The 24,838-nt window shown below is 45.7% G+C and overlaps 1 protein-coding gene across 1 annotated transcript in view; it reads left to right on the forward strand.

Moving 5' to 3' along the window:
• Nucleotides 1–24,838, forward strand: part of LOC138488122 (S-adenosyl-L-methionine-dependent tRNA 4-demethylwyosine synthase TYW1-like) — a 1,632,770-nt gene that overhangs the window by 204,742 nt on the left and 1,403,190 nt on the right. Inside the window, exons 3-4 of the mRNA XM_069614883.1 lie at nt 10,913–11,050; nt 19,306–19,407. Coding sequence (XP_069470984.1) covers nt 10,913–11,050; nt 19,306–19,407 — 240 coding nt within the window. The remainder of the gene's footprint in view (nt 1–10,912; nt 11,051–19,305; nt 19,408–24,838) is intronic.

The following is a 24,838-nucleotide window of genomic DNA, read 5'->3' on the forward strand; positions in this document are numbered from 1 at the left end:
AGCGAAGACCGTCCAACTGCTCACGGATCTGGGATTCTCGCTCAACTTCGCGAAATCCCACTTGGTACCGTCACATGTCGCCCTGTTCCTGGGAGCCAGACACGACACAGTGGTGCGATTGGCTTCACATTCGGTGGAAAGGACAAAGGCCATCCTGGGCAAGGTACAACGGCTGTTGACTATGGACGTAGCCAGGGTAAAGTCCATCAAGTCCCTACTTGGCATGATGTTCTCGTGCATCTACCTTGTGCGCCTATGCAGGCTGCGGATGCGACCACTGCAGGAGTTCCTTGACGCCTGTTGGATGCAAGCCGGAGGCACTTTCAAAGACAGGATCTCACTCAACAAGACTTTCCGCCAGGCAATCCGGCGGTGGGGCACCCGCGCGCATCTAGCAGCGGCATGGATTTTGAGACCCCGGCACACCAGGAAACGGTGACGATGGACGCTTCCCTGGAGGGATGGGAAGCGCACACCAGAGATCTCCACGCAAGAGGCCTTTGGCTCCCGGATGAGAGATCTCTGCACATCAATGTCCTGGAGCTCCCAGCTGTGTTCTGGGCCCTCAGGTCGTTCCTCCCGTCCCTCAAGTGCAAGGTGGTAAGGGTCTTCACCGACAACACCACCACGATGTTCTACATCCGGAAACGGGGGTACCAGATCCCCAGCCCTATCCAAAGAAGCGCAGGATCTGTGGCACTAGGCCATCGCCCAAGGGATCTTTCTGGTACCCTTCCATCTGGCAGGAATAAAGAACACTATCGCCGACTCACTCAGTAGGGAGCTGCGCTCGTGCCATGAGTGGGAGCTGCGACAGGATCAAGTGGATCTCCTGTTCCGACGATGGTGCAATCCCCAGATTGACCTATTTGGGACAGCGACAAACGCCAAGCGCCGGAGGTTCGCCAGCAGGTTTCACCAGCCGGGGAGCATGGGCGACGCCTTTTCATTCCCCTGGGACGGCCTGTTCCTGTATGCGTTCCCGCCGTTGCTACTGCGACTCATCAGTCAACTCAGACGGTCCTGGTGCAGGATAATCCTCGTTGCACCAGCGTGGCCGAGGCAGATTTGGTTCCTGGACCTTCTGGACATGCCAGTGTCCTCCCCAGTCAAACTGCCAACGAATGCGGATCTTCTCGCCAGACAAGGAGGCGCCATCCTCCACCACGACCCGGGGTCGCTGAACCTGCAGGCCTGGCTCCTGCAGCACTAGAGTTCGGAGGGTACGATATCACGGCGGACTGCAAAGAGGTGCTTGCAAAGGCCAAGGCGTCCTCGACTCTCTAGTGCTATGGACCCAACATTTTAATGCAGAAAGACATACCACTGCACAAATGAAATTTGTCATTCGTGAATCTGTTAAAATTCCTAGAAGGGGTGGGAATCTGACTAAATTATTGCAAAGAAGAGAGATCTTTTGGATCGAAAAATTGGATACTATGTATCCTCGGGGAATGAACATTGATTGGGATTTGAATTACTTTTTGTTAAAATTAAGTGTGTAAAATAATGTGAGAACTGATTTGTCAGTTTGAGTTTATCCAGAGTCTGGAGTGTGATACAGACAATTTTGTACATTTATATTTTTTTGTTGACATTATTCACAGGTCCTTGTAGAGTTTGTGATTTAAAACATTTTAACAACTCATCTCATAAAAAAGGAGTGACTCTCCATGTTTTGTATTAGAAATGAAGTCTTGTACGTAGTACTGTTGAAATAGGTCACCAAGCAAACATATAACTACAGCACGTATAGAGATATACATATTGCATTCTGCAGTGCAAATTACAGTCACGAAGGAATAACAATTCAAATATCTGATTGGTTATATTGTTTCAAAGATCGAGATTAAATGTATGAAGCCGTAGGTGAAATCTTATTTAAACGTAGTAAAATACCTTCATGTACAACATAATTAAATCCGCAATTAAGCGGCACATACGTATTAGCGGGATTGAGCTAATACACATATCCATGTGAGAAGCAACTTAAAGATGGCGCCCATATCAGAGACGCCACTAACACTATAGAAGGACAATTCCCACGGTCACGCTGTGAATAGTCTCGCGGTCCAACAGTATTCACATCCGAGCCAGTTGAGAGGAACAGACGGAGGAAGGAATGGTGCAATGGCGTTCTGGTAGCAGTAATATAAACAAAGGTATTTTTCTAATCAGGGCTCTAGAATAACATAGTAATTAATATTAGGATAGTTAACCAACTCAAATTATGTTGTGCTTCATTATTGCCATATAGACACCTTGCAGGAAGCACGTTTTTCCAGCGTACGATCGAGGGTATACTGTAACGACTTTGTCCATAATACACGTGGAGTGCTACCGTCAACAACAGGTAGGCGAGTGAACCCCTTCTTTTGAATTTTTTGAGTGAGTTAACAACTAGGGTCATCATTCAATAGCATGTTTGGTATATCTTATAGGACAACAGCGCCATAGGAAGACGGGATCACATTGGTCACACACCACAGACCCGCACAGCTTTACCATTGCCAATGATTCAGGGTAAGCAAGAAGTTTAACATCTCTAATTCTCAATTAGACATATTGAATGTCATGTGGCTACAGGGGGACCCAGCGCTACTTCTTAGCGCTTACTCCCCCTGGGCCACATTGTTTATTTTCTTTATTTTTGGCTATTTGACACTGATATACATATATTGTTTCAGTGACTACTGAATCCGCATGAAACTTAACATCTGGACTACACTCCAAGTCCAATCAAAAGGTTAGTGCTAAACAGTACCTCTTGTTCCTAAATACTTGAGTTCATAGTTACATATCTTGGAACACTCATTGAGTTTTTTTAATTAATTGCAGGTTAAATTAACAGAACAGTCGCCCAATATTCTAAACCTGAAGAAGGGCGTAGAACGCCCGAAACGCGTAGTTAAGAAGAGGGCACCTTGATTAAGCACTTTTTTTTGTCAACTTGTGTCAACTCCAATATTGGGACTCACAGATGAACATTATGAGAAATATGTATTGAAAATGTTATATGCACAAAGTGCGTATTCAACATATATTTTGTGTCAAATAATTGTTTACAAGAATTGATTGAATTTGTGTTATCAATTTATATTTGTGTATGAAGAGTAACAATACAAACATATGATTAACGTAACTTGAAAAATGGAAAGCAGTCATTTTTTGAACTATTGAATGAAAGTTAATTTTCTGGAAATTTAAACAAGATATTGCAATATTTTTGGCCATTGCTGTGCCCAAGTTTGTTCACCGTGTCTGTGCAGTGAATCTTCCCAATACACACATTTTTCAGTAAAGGTAGCAATTTACTCTCTGGGAGCACCTAAAGTGTTTCATGAACAGCATTATTCATTATTTCTTTAAATTGGTTGACCAGTTTTCAGAATACAATAGAGGTGTGCATCTCTACACTCCATTCTCTGGAGACAGAATTGTTGTCAGCATTTGATTAATGAAGAAGTGGGGAAACAAGAGTGGCAAGAAGGCTGCCCTTCTGGTAAAGGGTATTCAGAAGGAGTGGAGGATAACTTGCACAGTATGTGGCAATCATAATTGTTTAATAAATAGCACCAATGTGCATCTTGTTTTTCCTGAAGAAATTATTAAATGTGATGTTGTGAAGCAAGACACGTTAGTAGGTTGTTAGAAGCTGATCTTTACTACAGAGGTACTTTTAGTTAGTAGTGTATTCTGTTCTGGCCGGAGAGTACACCAGAACAGAAAACTTCTAGACCAGGTGGAAGTTGATGAAGTACTGTGAAGTGGTGTTGACAAGTCACATAGAAGAAGTGGTAGAACCTCTGATATGTTTTGGTGAAATATTATAGAATCATCCTGACAAACCTTTGTTGCTGAAGCAAGTGTTGTGTAGACATCTGCAGAAGTGTTTAACCTTTTCAGAACAAGTACGTTGTTGCAGAATAATCCTAAGGAAGTATTCTTGGTTTATGCGAACAAGGTTGTTTGCGTTCCTAATATCACAAGTGGAAGAGAAAGAAACTTTATTGAACAATTCTGAAGTGTTGGAACTTACGTCAAGTTGGAATACAAAAGAACTGCATTGAAACTTTGTTACTAGACGGATTTCCCTATTCTTTTCAACCTGTTGAACAGAATCCAGCTTGAATCTGGTGAAAGGGAATTTACCCAGATTATAAGGATAAACAGTTAACATACTGTGAACTGGACTGTTCTATTTGTTGCTTTTGAACTGCCATGTATTACTACTTTGAGTTTTTGTGTGAGGGACAGAAACGTTTTGTTGGAGTATTTCCTTTTGTTTATTTTAGGCAGGGAAATTCTGGTCAGGGTAGGGATTTTGAGGTGTTTATCCAACTTTTTGAGTTAATAAAATGACATCTTTTAAAAAACCTTCACAAAGTTGTCGCCTCACATTTCTAAACTCTCCCAATAGTTACTGGGATGAATATGATGAGTTTCTCTGTATTCGTTATACCTTTCGCTGTGTAAGGGCGCAGAAGTAAGAGTTTAACACAATGGGGACATGTTTATTGCTATAAATGTTTATTAGAGAAATGAGGGTTGGGGAAAACCTAACTATCTCTAACCAGAACTGGGTTTTCCCTGACGCAAAGAATAATCTAACGAGTGTGTCAGGATGAAAAAGTCCACCATTGTGTCAAAACCAATTTCCAACCATTACACTAGGAACTCAAGCTAAGGGGAATGGTGATCTTCTTTGGTTCAGAAGAATGCCTCATTTTTCTGGATGTGAGATTATTTTCCAACTTGTGATCTAAAGTTCAAAATGATGAACTTCCAAAGAATGTGTTACCTTGAGACAAAAAGGTTGTGGGGTCCTCACAATGCCAAGAGAATCCCTCCCTTCTCTTGGCTTTCCAAAATGTTCCCCAGACACCAGCGGGCATGAATCCCTTCCCCAGGTTTTTCTTTAGCTTCTTCAACGTACCAAGTGAATGGATCCCTTTTCTTGGCTTGGTATAGTGTTCACAAACACCAGGGGGAATGACTCTCTTCCCTGAGTTTCTTTTCAGCTTTTCCCACAGCCAACCTGGTTCACAAACCTGCCAGGTACTGTGTCTATGAAGATTCCCAATAATCTAATTCTCATATGGGTGCCAGACCCAGACTCGCCTTTCCGACTTATATTTTGCTTTCTGATATACTTGGTATACTCCCCTGCCAAGTATCATAGGGCAGTTTTGGATATGTCAAAGTTCTCATTTCTGTCAGGGTCCCAGACCCGGTCTACTGGGTTTGCTCACCCTTCCGGGTTCTTCACCAGCTTCAAGTATGATACTGACACAATTTGTAAACCTTTTTTGAAAATGTTAGTCGGAGAAACTCCTATGTTGCTCTATAACTAAGATGAGAGTAGTCTCGACCATCAAACGATAAACAACACAGTCCTAGTGGAGTCCGTCAAATCAAAATGGCCTATGCTAACAAAAACCTAATGCCTGCCCGGTCTCTTGTACAAAAAGTGTAAAAAGGAGAAGTGTATGCAAAGGAAAAATCAGTGTTCAAAAGAATAAAGGATGACACCGTCCTGCTAGCAAGAACACCTAGAGCATTACAGGCCCTGATCAATGCATACGCAACCTTCATGTGTAATCTAGGTTTAAAAATTAATACCAAAAAATTGGCAGTGATGGCCTGTATGGGCAGAAAACGGCCAGTGGCTATGGAACCGATGCTCTGTGCTGGTGAAACTATACCTCGAGTTAAGTCCTTTGACTACCTGGGCATCAATTTTTCCGAAGCCCGGAATGGTAGAATCCATGTGGATAAAGAATCGGCCAAAATGAGCCAACAAATTGGGGGAATTTTCAGTTTTATCTCGAGATGTAAGGGCCAGCCCTTAGAAGTAATCACTAAGATTTATGGTGCTCAAACATTGGCCGTCACCATGTATGGTGCCCCCATTTGGGGCTCCACAAAGGTTGGGGATATCCAAGTAAAGGATAATAAATTCTTCAGACAGCTGCTGGGGCTCCCGAACTCAGCAGCTTGCATTTCAATACATAGAGAACTGGGAATGGAGTTCTGGCAGGACCAGTGGGCGTTGGCCCCAATCTTATTTTGGTTTTGACTGTGGGCCAACGGATTTGCATCCCTGTGTCATTTTATTATTCGGACCTTGGTGGGTAAGTGGGGTGGCAAACAATTCCTCTACTTGCATATATTTCTAATACTCTTGGGGAGGCCAACCTTAGTGCTCTTTTTCCACCAGTCTCGCTCATTCCCAAGAGCGAGGGGTCTGGCCACAAAATTGTGGCCAGAGAGGCCATAGTAAGGAAAAGAATACTTTGGGAATATGGTAACAAATGTGATGAATACCATTCTATGATCAGTAGGCCCTCGGGGATCCAACCCTATTTCATATGGAGCCCCTATAAAAAGGATAGGTGGCCAATCACAAGGGCACATTTTGATTCCCTTCTTCTGCAAGCAAATACAGTTGGGTGGAAGGGATTCCAAGATGGGGCTGGCTGTCCGGTCTGTGGTTATCAGCTGGAAGATTAAGCTCATTTAATGTTTTTCTGACCGGGTTACGCAGGTATTCGCAGGTTAACTCTGCTACCTGCCCTAAGGAAAACCGGGATACGCCACTATAAAGCTGCACTCATCTTTGTACTCGGTGCTGATACTGTTTTCTTAGCGTGGGCCTTGCTCACATTTTTTAAAAGGGCAATGTATTTTAGAAAAAATCTGTTGAGGCTCCAGGGAGAAGAAAGAAAAATATGAATCATCTATACAGGGGATATATTGCGCATACTAATTCTATTGTGTCCCTGTTTAAATAGGATCCTATGAAGTAATGAATGTGAACTTATCATTGCTCAATCTTATTTGCATGTCTTATTTTAACATCATAAGTACCAGTTTTTTAAGAATTGTAATTTTTTATTGATTGTATTTGTTTTATCTGATTGTTTGATTAATTTTTTTCTCAAAATTCAAATAAACATGTTTGACTGACTGACTGAGAATAAAGGTAGTTGAACCAGCTCTCCTCCTCACGTTAAACCTCACAGGTTAAGGCTGTCCTTGTAGGCAGGATGACACACTCTGGCTCGCTTTCTAACACTCTAAGCAGTTCCAAACCGTGGATTGAGGCCCGCCTGGCCTTCCACCTTAAAGTCTCTTTCTTGACTTTCAAAATTATATTCCAAAGTAAAGTTCACAAAGGTCCCCCTATGTCGGGCTCAGACCTCTCACGTTATTGTTTAATACAACCTGCTGGGGGAGGGTTCCATTTCCCCAAGCTTATTGTACTTCGGTCTCCCTCAATCGGGCTCTAACCCCTTTTGGATGTCGAAGACTAAATGTGCGTGGCTCTCTTTGCTTGACTCAAAGTTCACGTTTACTTACTTAATTCACTTTTGCTTTTTGTTCTCTTTATAGCTTCAAACAATGTACCTTTAACAGAGACTTTTGAATGGGCTACTTCTTTTCGCCAGACCACTCTGTTACTTAGTATCGCTGATCTCCCAGCTGCCTTTTACTTCAAAGTTAATTCACAGGTCTTCCTTTCTTCATGTCTCATCCACACACGTGCAGCCTTCTCCACTTGTGATATAATGTTCCTACTTCATTCGCTTTAACACACACACCGGTCTCTCAAGTCGCTTGCCATCTTACTGGCTGTGTGCGCTTCTTTCTAGTTTTACTATTTCCAATTCACGAGTCAAGGTTAGTACCACAGGCTTGGACTCGCCTCCCCAACTCTGCCACTCACCCGGGAGGGTTGCTGGAGTCCTTGAAACACAATGTAATCTTCACTTGTGGGGTCTGGCCTTCTCCACTTGTCTTTTGCGGTCTGTCAGAGGCAACGACCTCCACTATGGAATCCTTGGGGTTTTCAGCCCGCTACTCTCGTCCGTTAGTCTGTTGCTCTGCTCCATCAGGTGTGCCTTCGTCCCAGAGGTTCTGCTCCGCCTTGCTCACAGTGCATCTTTAGGTGTTGCCCTTTATTCGTGTGAGGAGAGCTAAATGGTGTCAGGTGTATGCACTTAGTGTAAAGTGCCTGACTTTTCCTGACCCGATTAACGGGACATGTCCAGTACAATGTGAGAGAGTTAGTCTGGTTACTCTGTCACCCTCTTCCTCGGCCCAGTGTTTTTGTAAAAAAAAAAAGGGGGGGGGGTTGAAAAATCCTACAAAATAGGATGGGGTTGATGAACTAAAAAAAAAAAATGGGGGGCGAATACCACTTCTCGCCATCGGCTGTCCCACCCCCACTCCTGAAGATCCCTCACCCAGGTGATCCTTCCGCACTGGTCCACCCCTAGGTCTGGATCCGGAGGCGATGGCTGTGCTCTGGCCACCTGAGAGAGATCCCTGGGGACTAGCGGGTGAGACACCCTCTGGTTTCTCACAGGGCTCAACACCATTCCCTGTCCTTCGATTTGTATACTCTGTGTGCTTGAGATTGTCCACATTTACTAGACTGCAGTGTTTGAACCAGTGTGTCATTCTGCATTACTCCAGGCCTTTTCTTCGTCTCAGTTTTCTAGTTACAATGCACACATGGGTAGTCCCTATTCTTCTTCATCTCTGTGTATGGTAGGAAGTTGGTATGTTCGACCATACAATAATACATTGAGGCGGGAGGGACTGGTTGCTTTGAATAGGGTTATAGTGTAAGGGAGTCGGTAAAGGGCTATTTATATACTGCATTCTCCCTTTAATGTCATCCCCGGTCCCATAAGGGATTCCCCTCCCATGTGATCCTCCCATGGTGGACCACCCCCAGGGGGACTATTGGACTGTGGCCACACCTCTCTGTGCCCATGGGAAGGGTCCTCCCTATGGGAAAAGGGACGCGATCCAAGGATTCGTCACAGCTGCTTTTACTGTTGGTGAGGAGAGTATGATGAGTCTCTCGGTTTTCAGTATATTTGTCACTATTGTTAGATACTGGGACTAGTGATGAATTTCTCGGTATTCGTGATACTCGCAATGTTGTTCAGCACCTGCCCGTGGTCCCACCCGGGACTCCCACCGTTCCCTGTTAACTCTAGCTTGTCGGGTTGGCATCACTGGTTCTTCCTGTGGGGTCAGGATCACTCTGTCTTGATGAGGGCTTCCAGCGACTTATTTTTCTTCTCTGCTTTGGTCTCCACGGAGTATTCTGCTGGATGGTCTCAGCGTCTTTGTCTGACCATGCGGTCCGCCTCCTTGAGGTCACGCCACCACCTGGCAATGCTTGCCACCCACACGAGTCAGCTCTCTTCCGGCTCCTGCACTGCTTAAGTTCCTCTTTGTTCTCCACATTCTCTTCACTGAGGGCCTCCCGGAATGCCCCAGCTTCTCTCTCCCAGGTTTGAACGTCCTGGGTTTCATCTGCTCAGTGAACACGACTCCCTAATGCAAGTTCTTCTTTGTTTCTTAAGCATCTTAGCTGTGTCCTCCTCAGTGGAGGGTTGTTGTCCTTCTCTTTCTCTGCAGGATTCTTCCTTACTCCATAGTTCCTACTCTTGACAGTATTCCTTATTTGCTATAGACGAGCTATCCGCATTACTCCTCCACTCTTCTTAATCTTCTCAGTGGATTTGTTTTGGCCTCTAATATTGGAAGTGGTATCGCAATAGCACACAGTGGTCTGTTCAGGTTGTGTTTTCTGAGGCAGTGATGGTATGAGGGTTTCATAGAGAAGTGGGGTAGGGAGTTCCTTCACATAACGGGAGTCCTTGTCCCCAAGAGGGGAGTCTCTCCCTGCGAGGTCCTGCTGACCGCGACTCCTAGGGGGAATGGTACATAACAGGCTCACATCCCTAGCCTCCCAGGGAAGGGCACGCCTCTGGGCGAAGTGACGTGATCCAGTGAATCGTCAAAGTACATCTATACCTTTCATGCTTCACCGTGAGGTCACATCCCTAATTGAGAAGTAGTTTTAGTAAAAGGGCTTTCTCTGGTTCGTTTTGTAGGGTGGCGTTAGTCTTCTGAGGAGATGCACATCACCATGCCTACCACCGAACCCAATATTTAGCTGAGAGCATAGTGAGCACTTCCCCCTGCAGCTGTGGGAAGAAGAAAAGTCTATCCCAAACAGCAAGCAGGTAGACCTTCTGCCAAACCAGCCGTGTCATCTGTGAGGACAAGACGTTTTGCTCACTAATTCACCCCACGAAATCTACAATGGACCTGCACTTGTTTTGCATTAATTTCATATAAAAGTTACAAAATGCAAACCTGTTCCAATGTGTGAGTTTCAGCATTATAGCATACACGTGGAACCTTAAATTGCTTCTAAAGACCAATCCTGTATATTTAGATTTTTCTTAACTTTGGCACTGTTTTGATAGCAAAGAGACTGATCGTGACATTTTTGGTTGTTTGTATGTATGTATGTATAAGTATATGTGTGTGTAGGTATATATATATTATAGCTACATGAAGTGATGTTGCATTGCGTGCTGCATTACTTTAGTTCAGTTTAGGCACTTCACTGGTGGTCTGTTTCTTCAAACATGATTAAAAGAAAGTGCTCTGACACACTCCTCTTGTTGTAAATGTGCATAAATATGGTATAAAGCGCTATATAAGACTAATAAACACAAATACAACAAATACAATACCATGATACCCATCACTGTAGGAAAAACAATCCAGAAAATCACACAAAACATTAACAAATATGTAAAAAAAAATAATAATAATGCGCAGCCATTTTATTGTCTTACTATAGGCAGTTGGGTATCCTATTTCGGGCCAAAGATTAAATGCTATGAATTGTCTGCTGTCATAACCAACCCATTGAGATGTTTCAGGTTCTAAAAACTGACTGGAAAGTACCTTAGAGATGCTTGTATATGTAAAGGTAGGACCTATGTTTTGTTTTGCTTTACTCAATCCATTGTTGCCATTGAACCAAATAAGAATGTTGGGAAGTATTTTTAAAAGTGGATTATTTTTTTAGGAAGGACTGCAGAAGAATAGCCGTATGATAACATTGAGCCATGCACGACAAGAGCATGTTTTGCATCACATGGAGGAAAATGAAGTTCACATTGCAGGCGTGAAGATTTTCTATGGCTCCCAGACTGGCACAGCAAAGGTAACATGTAAATCAAACTCTTACCCCCATTTCACCTCCCCCAATTAAGAACATATAGTACTTTAGGTGTGTTTATGTAAACTGTCACCTGCTTGCTTTTAACTTGAAATCATTGAAATGCTGAGCTTGATTAATGTTATTGGGATCTATAGCGCACACCACTGCCATTTTCATGGTATCCAGGCATCCAGGTGGATCTGAATGGGAAGGGGGTTTGGGATGAGTTAGTGGGATTGAGAGGGAAACGCATAAGAGAGCTTTGATGTGCTGAGGGTGACTTCAGTTCTGAAAACACGGTCACTGTGTGCTGGTATGTTTTTAGTTGATCGTTGTGAGTTGTTTGGTGGGTGGTTGTATGTGGGTGTTTTATGTGCTTCTTGTGGAGAGTCAGAAGAGTGCTTGTAGTTTGCAGTGTGTTTTGTTTTTTGTGGCAAAGTTATGTGTCTTGTTCCTTCAGTGTTGGGTGGCGGGTATGCATAGTATTAGAGAGTTTTAGTAGTTGGGTTAGTCGGGGGTCGTCTGAGTCTATTTCTGTGCAGTGGGTTGAGTTAATCTTATTCTAGGAGTGTTTTATTTCTCTATGTGATCCAGTTTTGGAGTTGTTGCATTGGAGGTTTTCCTTTGCCGCTGTTCCCTCTTTAGCTTGGTGAGTTAAAGAGAAATGGTTTTAACAGGTTGCCGAATTTTAGGTAATCTTCGGTTGTTCGTATTTCCTTTCAGGAGAATGCTGAACCCCCTAATTTGTGTTTTGCGTATTGTTTCAAATTCTGTTGCTGGACGTTAGTGTTCAGGTTGGTTTGTAGATGGAGATTTTTCCATGTATGAATTCTGCTCCTTGGCCATGGATTGCTCTGCGTGTTATGACTGGTAACTAATGTAGGAATGTAGGGTTCTCAGTGCTGTTGTGATGTGTTCTCTTGGTGCGTCTCAGGAGTAGTCTTGCTGCTGTGCTCTGTATTCCCTGGTAGTGTTCTCATAAGGTATTCTGGCATTCCGAGATAGATGCTGTTGGCGTAGTCTATTCTTGACATGACGAGATAGATGACGGCGAGTGTTGGGTGAAACTGTGAAGAAGTTGAGTATCCTCTTGATTGAGTGCAAGTGGAAGTAGCATTTCTTAATTACTGCGTTGACTTGTGGTTCTAGTGTTCGTTGTCCATTAGTATTTCGAGATGTTACCAATTTGGTGGGTTTCCCAGTCCGTTAGGTCAAGGCATGTGGTGGTTGTTCAACAGGTAGTTTGCTGCGATCATGATTTCTGTTTTGTCCGGATTGAGTTTAAGGCTGTTGGTGCTCATCCACTGGTTTAATTCAGTAAGTCAGTTGGACAGTGTTTAGTTTTGTTCTTAGCTGGTGTTGATTTTGTAGATGATGTGAATATCATCTGGTAGTTGTAGTAGATTGGACCATGCTTTTTGATGAGGTTAATCAGGGGTGTCATGTAGATGTTGATGAGTAGTGGTGATTGCAAGCAGCCCTCTGCGTTTCCACAGGTTTTGCGTGGTGCTGACGCAAAAGGTGCTATCCACGTTCTTTCTGTTGAGAAGGATTTTAGCCAGGGTGCTGTGTTGCTGATTCATTACGAGTGTTTTATGATGGACTATGTCGAAAGGCTGCTGACAGGTCAAGTAGTATTAGTGCCGATTTGACATTGGGAGTCTGTGTTGGTTTTTAGATCATCACATATAGACAGTAATGCAGTTTCCATTCCTCTTATGGTTTTGAAACCTACTTGTACCTGGTCTACTATCTGATTGTTTTCTACATGTTCCAGGATTTGTTCGTAGACGTAGTTTTCTAGTTGTTTGGCCTGTTATGTGATGTTTGAGATTGGTCGGTAGTTGGTTAGGTCTTCCGTGTCTCCTGCTGGTTCTTTAAAGAGTGGCTTGATGTACGCCATTTTGAACTCTCATGGCATGTTTCCTTTTGCTATTGAGTGATTGAAAAGGTTGATGAAATATTCTGCGGGTGTTTTCTGGGTGAGGATAGTCTTGTATATGTCTGGTGGGCAGGGGTCTGCTGGACAGACAGCTCTGTTGCTTTTGCTCACCAGCCTGTTGAATGTTTCGGTCGATCAGCGGAAGGTGGTTTAGTCTAGTAAGTGGTTCCAATGTTGGCTGGTTCAGCTGGCAATGGCGCTTTTAGGCTTGCTCTCAATGATTTGCTTGATGTTTGTAATTTTGTTTTTGAAGTTGTCTGCAAGATCATGGCATAGTTTGAGTGATGGGTTGATGTGCTGTTGCATGCTGCTGGTTTCTTAACACGTTTATGATGTTGAACATCTCTTTTTGGGTGTTGCTTGAGCTTTTGGTCCGTTCGTTGTAGAATGTCTTTTTCAAATGGATTGTGTCCTCCAACGTATTCCACATCTTTGACGTGTAATGTCCACAGCTGTGCACTTGGGAAACTTTTTCAGCAGAAGGCATCCTGCGTCGATGACGTCAGGTCGATGTCCCTCGAATGCCTCCGTCGAGGGCGACATCACTGGATGTTACAAATAGAACGCACGGTGCCCGTAGCCTCAGTTTACGTTTTTTCCGTGTGTTGCTTCGTGAAACTCGACGCGCCTCGTGTGTTATCATTGTGATGTCTTTCTTCGACCCCTCCGACTCTGTGGTCTGGCTTCAAGACTTGACGGGACTGCCAGTCGAAAATGTCGATCACCGAACCGCAACGCATTTGTGGTGCCTGGCCGAGTCGCAAGACACCGACGACTGCTCGAAATGCCAGTCGCTGACTGGCAAGGCCTTGCGGGTGCAGAAGGGGAAGCTCCAGGTAGGTAGGGGCTCTAAGCCTGTTAAGTCCCGAAAATCCAAATCGTCCAAGGGGGTTTCCACCGACAACTCGAGGGGCGACTCTCTGCGTCGGAAGGAGGCCCGGGATCTCGGTCTCGGAGTGGTTCCCGCCATTCTTCTTCCTCGTCCTGGCACTCTAGGAAGCAGGGTCACTTTCCCCGTCCTCCTCGGAAGATGGTGCCTCGAGGAAGGTTGCATGCCCGACAAAGTCCTCGACTCCAGAGGAATGGGCTGCGTTTAAAGAACAAATGTTAGCGATTTTTCAATCGCAGGGCACGGGTCTGGTCACGCCTTCTAACGAAGCCGGCCAGGATCGGTCTCGTACCATGACTCGCACGCCTTCGGGCTCGGGTCCACGACGCGACTCGCATCGGGAGCCTTCGAGGTCCTGTACAGACAAGGATTCTAAAATTCGCAAGCGACGTGCTTCTAGGTCTCGGTCCTCGTCCCAAGCAAGACCGCAACAACCTTCTGAGGGCTCGATGCCGGCGTAGACTCGTACGTCAACGCTTTGCCATCGTATCCGCCCACGGCACCATTGGCTCCTCTGTAGGCGTCAAAGCCTTCAGCGTTCACGACGTCGAGGTTGTCGATGCTTTTGACATCGAAGCCTTCAGCACTCTCAACGCCTTTGGGTATTTTTGCCCGCAATCTACCTTTTTGGAGTACCCCGATATGGTGGATCCTCCTAGGAAGGCTACGGCGAAGTCTGTGTGGCCAGAGTCTTCATAAAGGAGGCTCATGGCTAGGGTCTCGGAGTATCTGGGCTGGTCAAGTCCTCCTGAAGACTTTGTGCAGGATGATCTAACGGACATCTTAGATCAAGGTCCGTCCTCTGACCCGGTTTTACCATTTCATCTCACCTTACAGAAAAGGATGGCAGCTGCTTGGCAGTCCCCGGTATCTCTTCCGGCTGTTAATAAATCTTTGAAATACGGCCACTCGAGGCAGGCGGTGTACCCTACCATCCCTCCGGATAGGGATGACAAGCGCTTTGACGGTTGGGCCCGGAAGGTATTTTCTGCTGGGAGTATGGCATTGAAATCGGCCAACTCCACTTGTGCCTTGGCAACGTTCTCACTCACTGTGTGGAACTGTTTCTTTAGCGGCTGAGCATATTCCCGAGGGGGAAGAAAGGGATGGGTTTCTTGCTCTCGTGCAGGACTGCAAGGATGCCATGTGCGAATCCCTTCAGTCGGGTTTGGATACGGCCGACAGCGTTAGCCGATCCATGGCTGAGAGCACCGTTATACGCAGATTTGCGTGGTTGCGGAAGTCGGGTTTTGCTCCGGATGTGCAGGCCCATCTTCTGAACATGCCCTTTGATGGCGCACATTTGTTTGGCAGCAAGGCTGACGAAAGCCTTGAGAGGTTGCAAACCTCGAAAGCTGCGGCTAAATCTTTAAGCTCAGCCGTGCGTCAACTTCTGCCTTTTCGTCTTGGGGGACAGCAATGGAGCAGTGATTCTTTTCGTTACTACTCCTCCTTTGGTAGAATGAGAGGGGCTGCCAGTCAAAGGGGCCAGCGAAAAAGAACCTGTGGTGGTCGGGGAAATCCTGGTGCCAGAGACGCTCAGGCAGCTGCCTCTTTGCCTGCAGGCACTGCCACAGCCACTACCAAACAGTCATGAGGCCATGTCCCATGGTTTGCCGGTTGGGGGCAGACTGTCTCAGCATCTCGAAGAATGGTGAGCCATTACTTCAGATGCGTGGGTGCTGGATACCATTGCCCACGCCTACTGCCTTCCCTTCCTTCAGCATCCTCTCGACAATCCACCGGGTAAACTCTTTGAAGCTTCCGGATCCGCTCCTTGCGCAGGAAATCCTAACCCTGTTGTAGAAGGGCGCTATAGAACTAGTGCCTGTAGCGGAGAGGAACAAGGGATGGTATTCCTCTTATTTTTTTGATCCCGAAAAAAGACGGGTGAGTGAGACCCATCATGGAATTGCATTGGTTGAACAAACTTCTCAGGAAGGACAAGTTCAAGATGGTTACTCTTTCACAAGTCCTCCAGGCCCTTCAACTTCAGGATTGGTTGGTGTCTCTGGACCTACAGGATGTTTACTTTCACGTGCCGATTCATCCCAAGCTCAGAAAGTACCTGACGTTTGCGGCTGGCAACTTGCACTTTCAGTTTCGGGTCCTGCCCTTCGGATTGACCTCCGCCCGAGGGTCGTCACCAAGCTAATGGTGGTGGTGGCAGCGTATCTCAGGCGAGGGGAGGGGGATTCACGTCTACCCCTACCCGGACGACTGGTTGATCCGGGTGCGCTCTCCTGAGCAAGCGTTGGATCACCTCGGTCTCACCTGCCGCACCCTCCACTGGCTGGGCTTCTCCCTGAATTTCAAGAAGTCGCATTTGACACCTTCCCAACAGCTCCAGTACATCAGGCTGTGTTATACATGACCTTGGGGAAATGCTCGCCTCCTAAGGTGAGGGCTCATCACATTGTGCCGATGGTGGACAAGTTTCAACATGCCCAGAATCTCATGGCTTTTGAATTCTTAAGGTTGCTCGGCCTCATGGCTTCCTGCATTTTTCTGGTGCCAGAGACCAGGCTGCGGATGAGGTCCCTGCAATGGGTTCGCAAGATGCAGTGGTCACAGTTCAAGATATCGGATCCCCTTCAGATTCCACTCTGTCGCCCAGGAAATTCTGTGGTGGGCCAACAAAGGGAACCTGATGAGGGGGGGAACTGTTTTGGCAACCGTGGCCGGAGGTGACTGTAGCGTCGGACGCGTCCCTCACAGGATGGGGCGCTCCGGCCAACGACTTGACCGCCAGCGGTCGTTGGTCTCCGGAGTCCAGACTCCACATCAATCTGTTAGAGCTGAGGGCCATCAGGCTAGCCCTGAAGGGTTTTCTGCCCTCTATACGAGGGAAGAGTGTCCTAATCATGATGGACAACACAGTGGCCATGCATTACCTCAACAAAAAAATGGGGTGGGAGTAGGGTTACTCGGGTTTTGTGCAGAGAGGAAATGCAACTCTGGTTCTGGGTCATACAGCAGTGAATTTCGATCTCAGCAGTTCATCTGGCCATAGACGAAAATGCGGTGGCGGACACTCTGAGCAGGCAGAGCACGATCTCTTACGAGTGGGAGTTGGTTCCAGAAGTCCTTCAGGAGATCTTCGCCCTTTGGGGAACCCTGCAAGTGGATCTCTTTGCCACCAGTGTCAACCGGAAGTGCGAGAGATTCTGCTCAAAGGAATTTCCTCCAAGAGGAGCCTTGGGAGACGTGTTCGTGGTTGATTGGTCATTCCCACTGCTGTACGTGTTTCTTCCAGTCCCCATCATTCCTCAAGTGTTGCAGAGGTTCGGTTCCCACCTGATCCTAATTGCTCTGGATTGGGCCAGGAGAGTGTGGTACCAGACCGTCTAGAAATGTCCATCTGCCCTCCACGCCGTCTTCCCTAACGAGAGGATTCTCTCACTCTCTCACTCTCTCGTGTCAGGTTCTCCATCCAGAGGTCAAGACTGTCAACCTTCACGCTTGGTATCTGAAAGGTTGTGGTAGAAGGATTGGGACCTCCCAGATGAAGTGATGGAGGTGTTCATTTCGGCCAGGCGGCCTGCAACAAAATCCCTGTACCGTTGGCGTAAGTTCTGTGACTGGTGCAGAAGTCACAATGTTGATCCTTTTCAGCGCTCCGTTCCTGTGGTTTTGTCGTTCTTGCTTTCTTTGGCCCACACGGGCCTTCAAGTGGGTACCATTAAGGGTTACCTGGCGGTGCTGTCTATCTTTAAACGCTCGCCTGAAGAATGTTCTTACTTTAAGATTCCTTTGTATTCCCTCCGTCTCCTTTCCAGGTTCCGGTTTTGGATTTGGTTTTGAAATTTCTAATGGGTGCTCCGTTTGAACATTTGCACTCTTGTCCTTTGAGATTACTGTCCTTCAAGACTCTGTTCTTGGTTACAGTTACTTCTGCTCGCAGAGTGAGTGAATTGCAGGTACTTTCATCTAAGCCACCCTTTACTGTGTTTCATAAGGGCAGGGTTGTACTGCGGGTACGTCCCTCTTTCTACTTAAGGTCGTATCTCAATTTCAGTTGAGTCAAAAGGTGGTTCTTCCATCTTTGTACCCTCCTCCTCATCCTGGTAAGGAAGAGGAGCGACTCCATCGGTTAGATCCTAGGAGAGCTGAACTTTTAAATTTCTAGTATGTCCAGGGTCAGAGTGGACGATCAACTCTTTGTAGGTTATGCAGGACACCGATTGGGCCAGGCTGTTACCAACCAGACCTTGTCCAGGTGGATTATCCTCACCATTACGGAGTGTTATCGATTGGCGGGTAAGGACCCTCCTGAAGGGTTGCAAGATCATTCTGCTAGGGGCGTGGCTACTTCCACAGCCCTCCAGCGTGGGGTTTCTATTAGGAATATTTGTGATGCAGCCACATTGGCTTCAATCCACACCTTTGTTAAACATTACTCCTTGGATACAATCCATGGTCAGGATATGGTCTTTGGGAAGGTGGTTCTTTATTCCACAATCTAATTGGGTACTCTAAATTCTTTTCCCTCCTCCATTTACTGGTACTGCTTTGGGAGGCTGTCAAAGATGTGGAATACGTTGGAGGACACAATCCATTCTAAGAACAAGTTACTTACCAACTGGTAACGTTCTTTCGACTGGACGTTCCTCCAACGTATTCCACATCGCCCTCCCTGCCTGCCCCTCTGGAGAATTTCCTATGCAATTGCAGCTTATGTTTCCGCAAGGCTAAGTGTAGTCAAGCAGGCATGAGACTGGTGCCACACGTTCTGAGGGAAAAAAACTTAAACTGAGGCTACGGGCGGCGTGTGTCCTATTTGCAACATCCGGTGACGTCGCCCTCGATGGACCCGATGTCATCGACGCAGGATGCCCTGTGCTGAAAAAGTTTCAGAAGTGCACAGCTGTGGACATTACATGTCAAAGATGTGGAATATGTTGGAGGAACATCTATTCGAAAGAACGTTACCAGTTGGTAAGTAACTTGTTATTTGCTTTGAGTATTTCGCCTTTGTATAGTCGTATCTGTCTTTGGTATGCGTTTGCGTTTTGATTTTCCTGTTGGTTGTAGTTTTTCCTCCATTCTTGCTCCAGTTTTCAGTTGGTTCTTTCACTGCTCTGAGGTGGGGTGTTAACCATCTTGCCATTGCTTTTTATTTTATTTTTTTTTGCAAGGGGATGTATGATTTTTCTGGTGCAATCTCATCCAGTGTTTTCGCAATCCATTTTTGAATTGTCTGTTTCGTTTGATGGTTCTGTGGCTTCCAGTCTCGCTTTTAGGTTCACGCTGTTGATGGATTTCCAGTTTCTTTTCACAATTGGAGGATTCTTTTTCTCCCCAATATTATACTCTGTATGTATCCCCTTTTTAATTGTGCCATCTGGCCATCGTAGTTCAGTATTTTGCTTTCAATAGCAAAAGCTTGATTGTTTCAGTGCACACTATGTAACATTTGTCTTTCAGCGGTTTGCAGCCTCTCTCTCAAAAGACATTGGTGCTCTTGGATTTTCTAATGAACTTATAGACCTGAAAGAATATGATCCAGATGACAATCTAGCAGAAGAGGTTGGTGCCTTTTTCCTTCAGTCCTTAAGCAGTTGTGAGTTTTGACATTTGAACATCTCTTTTCGCAGTATCTTTTACCGATATGAACATTTCATGTGTTAGCGTGTTGTAATTGGTGATCTCAAATTTGCAAGAGATGCTAATAGATCCATTGCATATTAATGCCTGGACCATTTTTAAAACTGTCACTAAGTTTAATCTGTTTTACAAATGTTAAAACCCATCCTTCAGTCAGGACACAATACTACGCGCCCCACCTTGTCATAAAACATATGCTGGTGCTCCACTAGCAAAGGAAAGGTGGAAGGGGGAGGCTGATTAAAAGATGTTAAGCCCATAGTAGGAGGAGGAACAAAAACATGGTCTGTCAGTGAAGAGAAGCGAGATTGGAACAGAAGTAGGAGATGGTAACAAGGGTAAGCGTCGGGACCCAGAGAAAGGGAGTTGAGGCCCTCACACTATTACTATGTGTACTGACTACTTAGGCTTTGAGAAATACTAGAGAATCATTAAAACCCCCATCAGAGAAACCAAGCTCGCGCATCAATTTCGGGTGATGGCAAACTAAGGCGATTGTTATTTAATGGCATTCGCTCAAAAAAAACAGAATCCTACATCTAATGGGACCCAACCTAACTGACCCCTTCCCGCCCTGCAACCTTTATAGGTCACCTGACCTAAGGAATTTTCGAGAATACTCAGATTAGGTCTTCCAACATACTTATTCTGCTTCTCGTCAAAACAATTCCATCAGTGATAGACCACACAGTCCATTGTGGTTATCTATTCCCAGAAGGTACACATTGATGCTCTTCTGGTTCAGTGGATCCCAAATGAGGGGCATACAGCCCCACCCTTCATGATTACTTCTGGTTTCTCCACTTCACCACAGAGGTTTTGGACCTCCACCACTGTGACATCTGGTGTCAAAAAATGACTCATTGTCACATGCAGCTTTAAACTAGTTATTTCCGCAGTACAGATGTCTCAGACCTTGCCCAGTAACCAGGGCTGATCTGAGACCTGTAGTCCTCATGCATTGACAGTGGCCGAAAGGAGAAATATGGGGGCCTAAGAGTCTGCTAAAAAAGAAAACTTGGGGATATGGACGACATGACATCGTAGGGGCGGGGACCTTTCAGTTAATATTGTAAGCGTTAACCTGCATGCGGAGGAAGGACTGTGCAGCGGAGAGTTGAGAATTACAGAGCTGTGCTCAAGGTGAGATATTGGTTGGTTAGAGAAAGTGGCACGTGAGTTTGAGTTTGTGTATGGTAAGTGAAGAGTGACTCTGGTTAAATGTAAGAGTAGTGGGTGCAAGTGAGAGTGAGTGAACTGTGTGTGTGTGTGTGTGTGTGTGTATATGTGTGTCTGAGAGAGAGAAAAGAGGGTCTGTGAATATGTGAATGACGAAGGGGTGTAGTGGGAGGTGAGTTAAGTAGAGAATAGTGGGAGGAGAGTGTTACATTGAAGGGAGAATAGCAGAGGGCAGATTAGGGGAGTACTACACTACACTCCAGTCTAATGTAGGGGAGAGTAGGGTGGAGAGGAATAACCTTAGAGAGACAGGGGGAGGAGAGTGAGAGAAAGAGATTGGAGGAGAGTAGGAAGAATGGAGGGGAAGGAAAGAACATCAGGAAGAGGAGTACAACAGCATGAAAGGTAAAGACATGACGAAACCTGCGTGACTAGGAGGCACCACTTCTTAAGATCATTTTTCTTGTGACACTCCAATTTATGACCCATATAGAAAGATCCCAGAGGGATTATGACAGATAAGGCATTTGCCTTTAGGTTCTCACTAGTAGTTTTGCTAGAGCTTAGACAGCAGGAGTTACAGATCTACAGTGACCAACGTTTTGATTTGGGGAAGTCTGTGCTTAGTCGGCCCTTAGTGAGACCCTACTAAAACCTTTAAACGAAAACTTTGAACAGTCATTGAGAGTTAATGTGTTTTTTTAGGTCATCTGCAACACTCTTTAGTTGGGCCCTAACTGATTACAAAAGGGCACCTGGCTAGGCCTCGATTTACCCAGGTGGGTATATACTTATAAACTTACACAATAATCAGGGTGGGAGATCAAACACACTTTCATTATTTTACCCCTAAAGCGTGAAAAGAAATCTCGAGATTTTTTCAGGGTCAGATACAACTGGTTCGCTCTGTCATTTTGTTGAGCGGCCTGACTGGAGCAGTAGCATCCCATAGCAACGCACGGACGGCAATGATTCATGCAACCTGAAAAGACAATCCCTATCACACTTTTGGATTTCTCCAGTGCCTATCTACATCACACACGTTCGAAAAAGCACGCTGTTCTACATCCATTCCCATTGATGCATTTTTGGTCAGCCTGCATCCACCAAGTGTCTGGTATATCCCTTCTCCTACAATTGCAACAGGGAAATAGCTCGCAAGCTAATTTCTGTAGCAAAGTTGTGCATACGAGACCTACAGGACACTTTTGTTTACTATCAACCTGACTGTCCTGATGAAGGCCAACTACATGCAAGCTCTACTAAACAGCTCATCTCTTTTGGCCAAAACACAATAGTGTCGACAACCTTTTTTCTCCACCTCAGTGTCCATCATTTAACACTGATATTTGTTCACTGTAACTCTGTTGTTGTGCTTGCATGTTATTTGTAAATTGAATTCCGTCGATCAAAAAGGAAAAACATGTTAAATGTCCACTAATAACCTTCAATTTGACTGGCCTGTACTCATGTGTATTATGTTCAAAACTGTGTGTATTGACAAGTGTCTGTGGGTGTTGTTTCTTCTACTGTGACAAACCAATGTGTATTAAAAATTCTTGGGGTCCAAAACCCTTCGAACCCTGAAAAAATCAAGCGATTTTTCTTTTCACCCTGTAGGGGTAAAATAATGATTGTGTTTGATCTTCCACCCTGATTATTGTGAAAGTTTATAAGTTGGGCCCTAACTGACGGATTCATCCCAGTATGTTCTAGACTATTCTCCATTCCTTGCGTGGACAAGGACTTTGCACAGAAACATAGGTTTAGGGCCATATGACCTTTCTTTTTATTAAGGCCCACCTTTCACCACAGAGCTGTCTCATCACAGCTTTCTCCCAACGACTCCACTAGATAGAGTATGTAAAAAGTTGGATACTTTTTGTTGAATGTATTCACACCAGGAGTCTTGTATTAAGAACTCTGAATGTCTCCTGGAGTCTTGCAATTTACGCAGAGGATTTGTGGGAGGCAGGCGAGTTTACGGGCACGCACCTTTCTGAAGATTTCTAGACTTATTTTATACAGGTGATTCATGATTTCCTGGATACAGTAAACTATCCTGGAAGGAGGCTTATATTCGACAGACTGTATAGACTATGCAGTGAGCATGGGGGTCTTAAGGTATAATTCCTAGACTAGGACTGCCAATTTCATAGAGGATTTTCAGTCCAAGGTTTTAGTCATGCCTTTTGACGAGACTAACTTGTTTGGTACCAAAACAAAAGGCTTTAGACATTTGAAAGCTCTTGTAAGATGGCAAAAAATCATTACAGCTGTGTAAAACCCAGGGGTGTTGCTAGGTCTGGAAAAGATCTGGGGCTAGGCTAATTTTTGGACTGTCGGGACTGGGGGCTAGCTAGCCTTCTTGGTTGTAACCTCTGAGCATCTATCCGGGGCTACAACCAAAGGACCTGGGGCTATAGCCCCCTCAGCCCCCCCCAGCCACACCTCTGGTAAACCCACATCTTTTTCTGCTTCATTAACAGTAAGATGCACACTTTATTTCTCACCTTGGAACAGTGTTGCTCGCAGCAGTAGCACCACCACCAGAAAAAGCCTTACTGCCCTCTGAGAGGTAGGGGTGGCAAAAGTCTGAGTCGACATTTTAGTAGGTCAGAACCAGGAGATGGACAAGGAGGCATGATTCACAACTTCCTTTATTCTGTTTGACAAAATAAACCTACTCTCTCTCTAACACTGGAACTCTAAGCCCTACTCTAATCGGAATGAAAAGGGTGCTTGTCAGGATGTCAGAATAAAATGATGCAAAGTCCTCTTTCCAGAAACCTTAATCTAACCTAGTCATTCTCCCTATGTTCTAAAACGCAAAACAACCAAGACACATTTGGGAATTCCCCAAGGAAAGGTATGGCTGATGGCTTCTGACTCCCACCCCTTGTACACTTTATCATTGGTCTTGCCTATGTTCACAGTTCCAGTCCATATAGTGCTTGGAATGCCTTCCCGGTTTCCTGCCAGGTCTCTCTTGCTTGCTTTCCAACCTTATGTTCAGTTTTCTCCCTTTAGAGATAGTTTTCTTTTCTGGTTTCCTCAACGGGGTTTTCCCTATTAGTCCCTTGTTACCTGCTCTGTGACTCTGCCCCTTTTGGTTCCCCACTCTGGGGTTCTTTCTCCCTCCACTCCGAGACTTCTCTGCTCTTTCAACATTGGTGTCGGTCTCGTCCTCTAACCCCACCCTGGGCTCATCAGTGCTTTGCCCACTCTGGGGCTTCTCGTGTTTCTCCCCGCTCTGGGGCTTCTCGTGTTTCTCCCCGCTCTGGGGCTTCTCGTGTTTCTCCCTGCTCTGGGGCTTCTCGTGTTTCTCCCTGCTCTGGGGCTTCTCGTGTTTCTCCCTGCTCTGGGGCTTCTCGTGTTTCTCCCTGCTCTGGGGCTTCTCGTGTTTCTCCCCGCTCTGGGGCTTCTCGTGTTTCTCCCCGCTCTGGGGCTTCTCGTGTTTCTCCCCACTCTGCGCCTTCTTGCTGCTCTCCTCACCCTGGTGCTTCTATGTTTCTTACCCCACTCTGTTGTTTCTGATTGCTCTCTCAGCCCTGGGGTCGCTCTCTTTCCCCTCACTGCACTCAGGGGTTCTGGCGCTTCCTCTTCCTTGGATCTCTGCCCACCTCCCGGTTCCCTGGAATCACCACATACCTGCATCTCTTGAGCCGGGTCCTTGGGAGGTCCGGCAGTCTGTCTTCTGCAGAGCCACTTTCCCAGTGCATCCACCAGGTTCTGCTTCGCCTGCTGTTGGTTCTCCTTTCTTGCTCCTGTTGTGCGGCTGTGGCTGCTTGCTCCTCTGAGGTGGTTATTCCTCACTGCCCTTGACCCAGACTCTTCCGATGGGTCCCGCTGCCATCACGCAGCCCGACCACGGGTCGATACGCCTCCCCGGGCGTTCTCTTTCTGCAACTGGCCACACCTCCGCTGAGGCTTTGGGATTAATCAAACTTTGTGGGCTTTTCCAAGCCCTCCTCTGATTGGTGCTTGTTCTGACATGCCGCCAGGAGGCCGATCCATTCATCTCTCAGCTGTTTTCCTAGAGGGCTGGGGAGGGTTGGAGCCAAAAACCATATCGGCCATTACAAAATGGATTATAGGGTTATCAAGTGCCTTAGCTCCTACATATTACTTTACTTTTATTGCTTTATTTCGACAAGATAGTCATAAAAACAGT

The sequence above is a fragment of the Ambystoma mexicanum genome, chromosome 9 (genome assembly GCF_040938575.1).
Source record: "Ambystoma mexicanum isolate Mex_15411 chromosome 9, UKY_AmexF1_1, whole genome shotgun sequence".
Lineage (NCBI taxonomy): Eukaryota > Metazoa > Chordata > Amphibia > Caudata > Ambystomatidae > Ambystoma > Ambystoma mexicanum.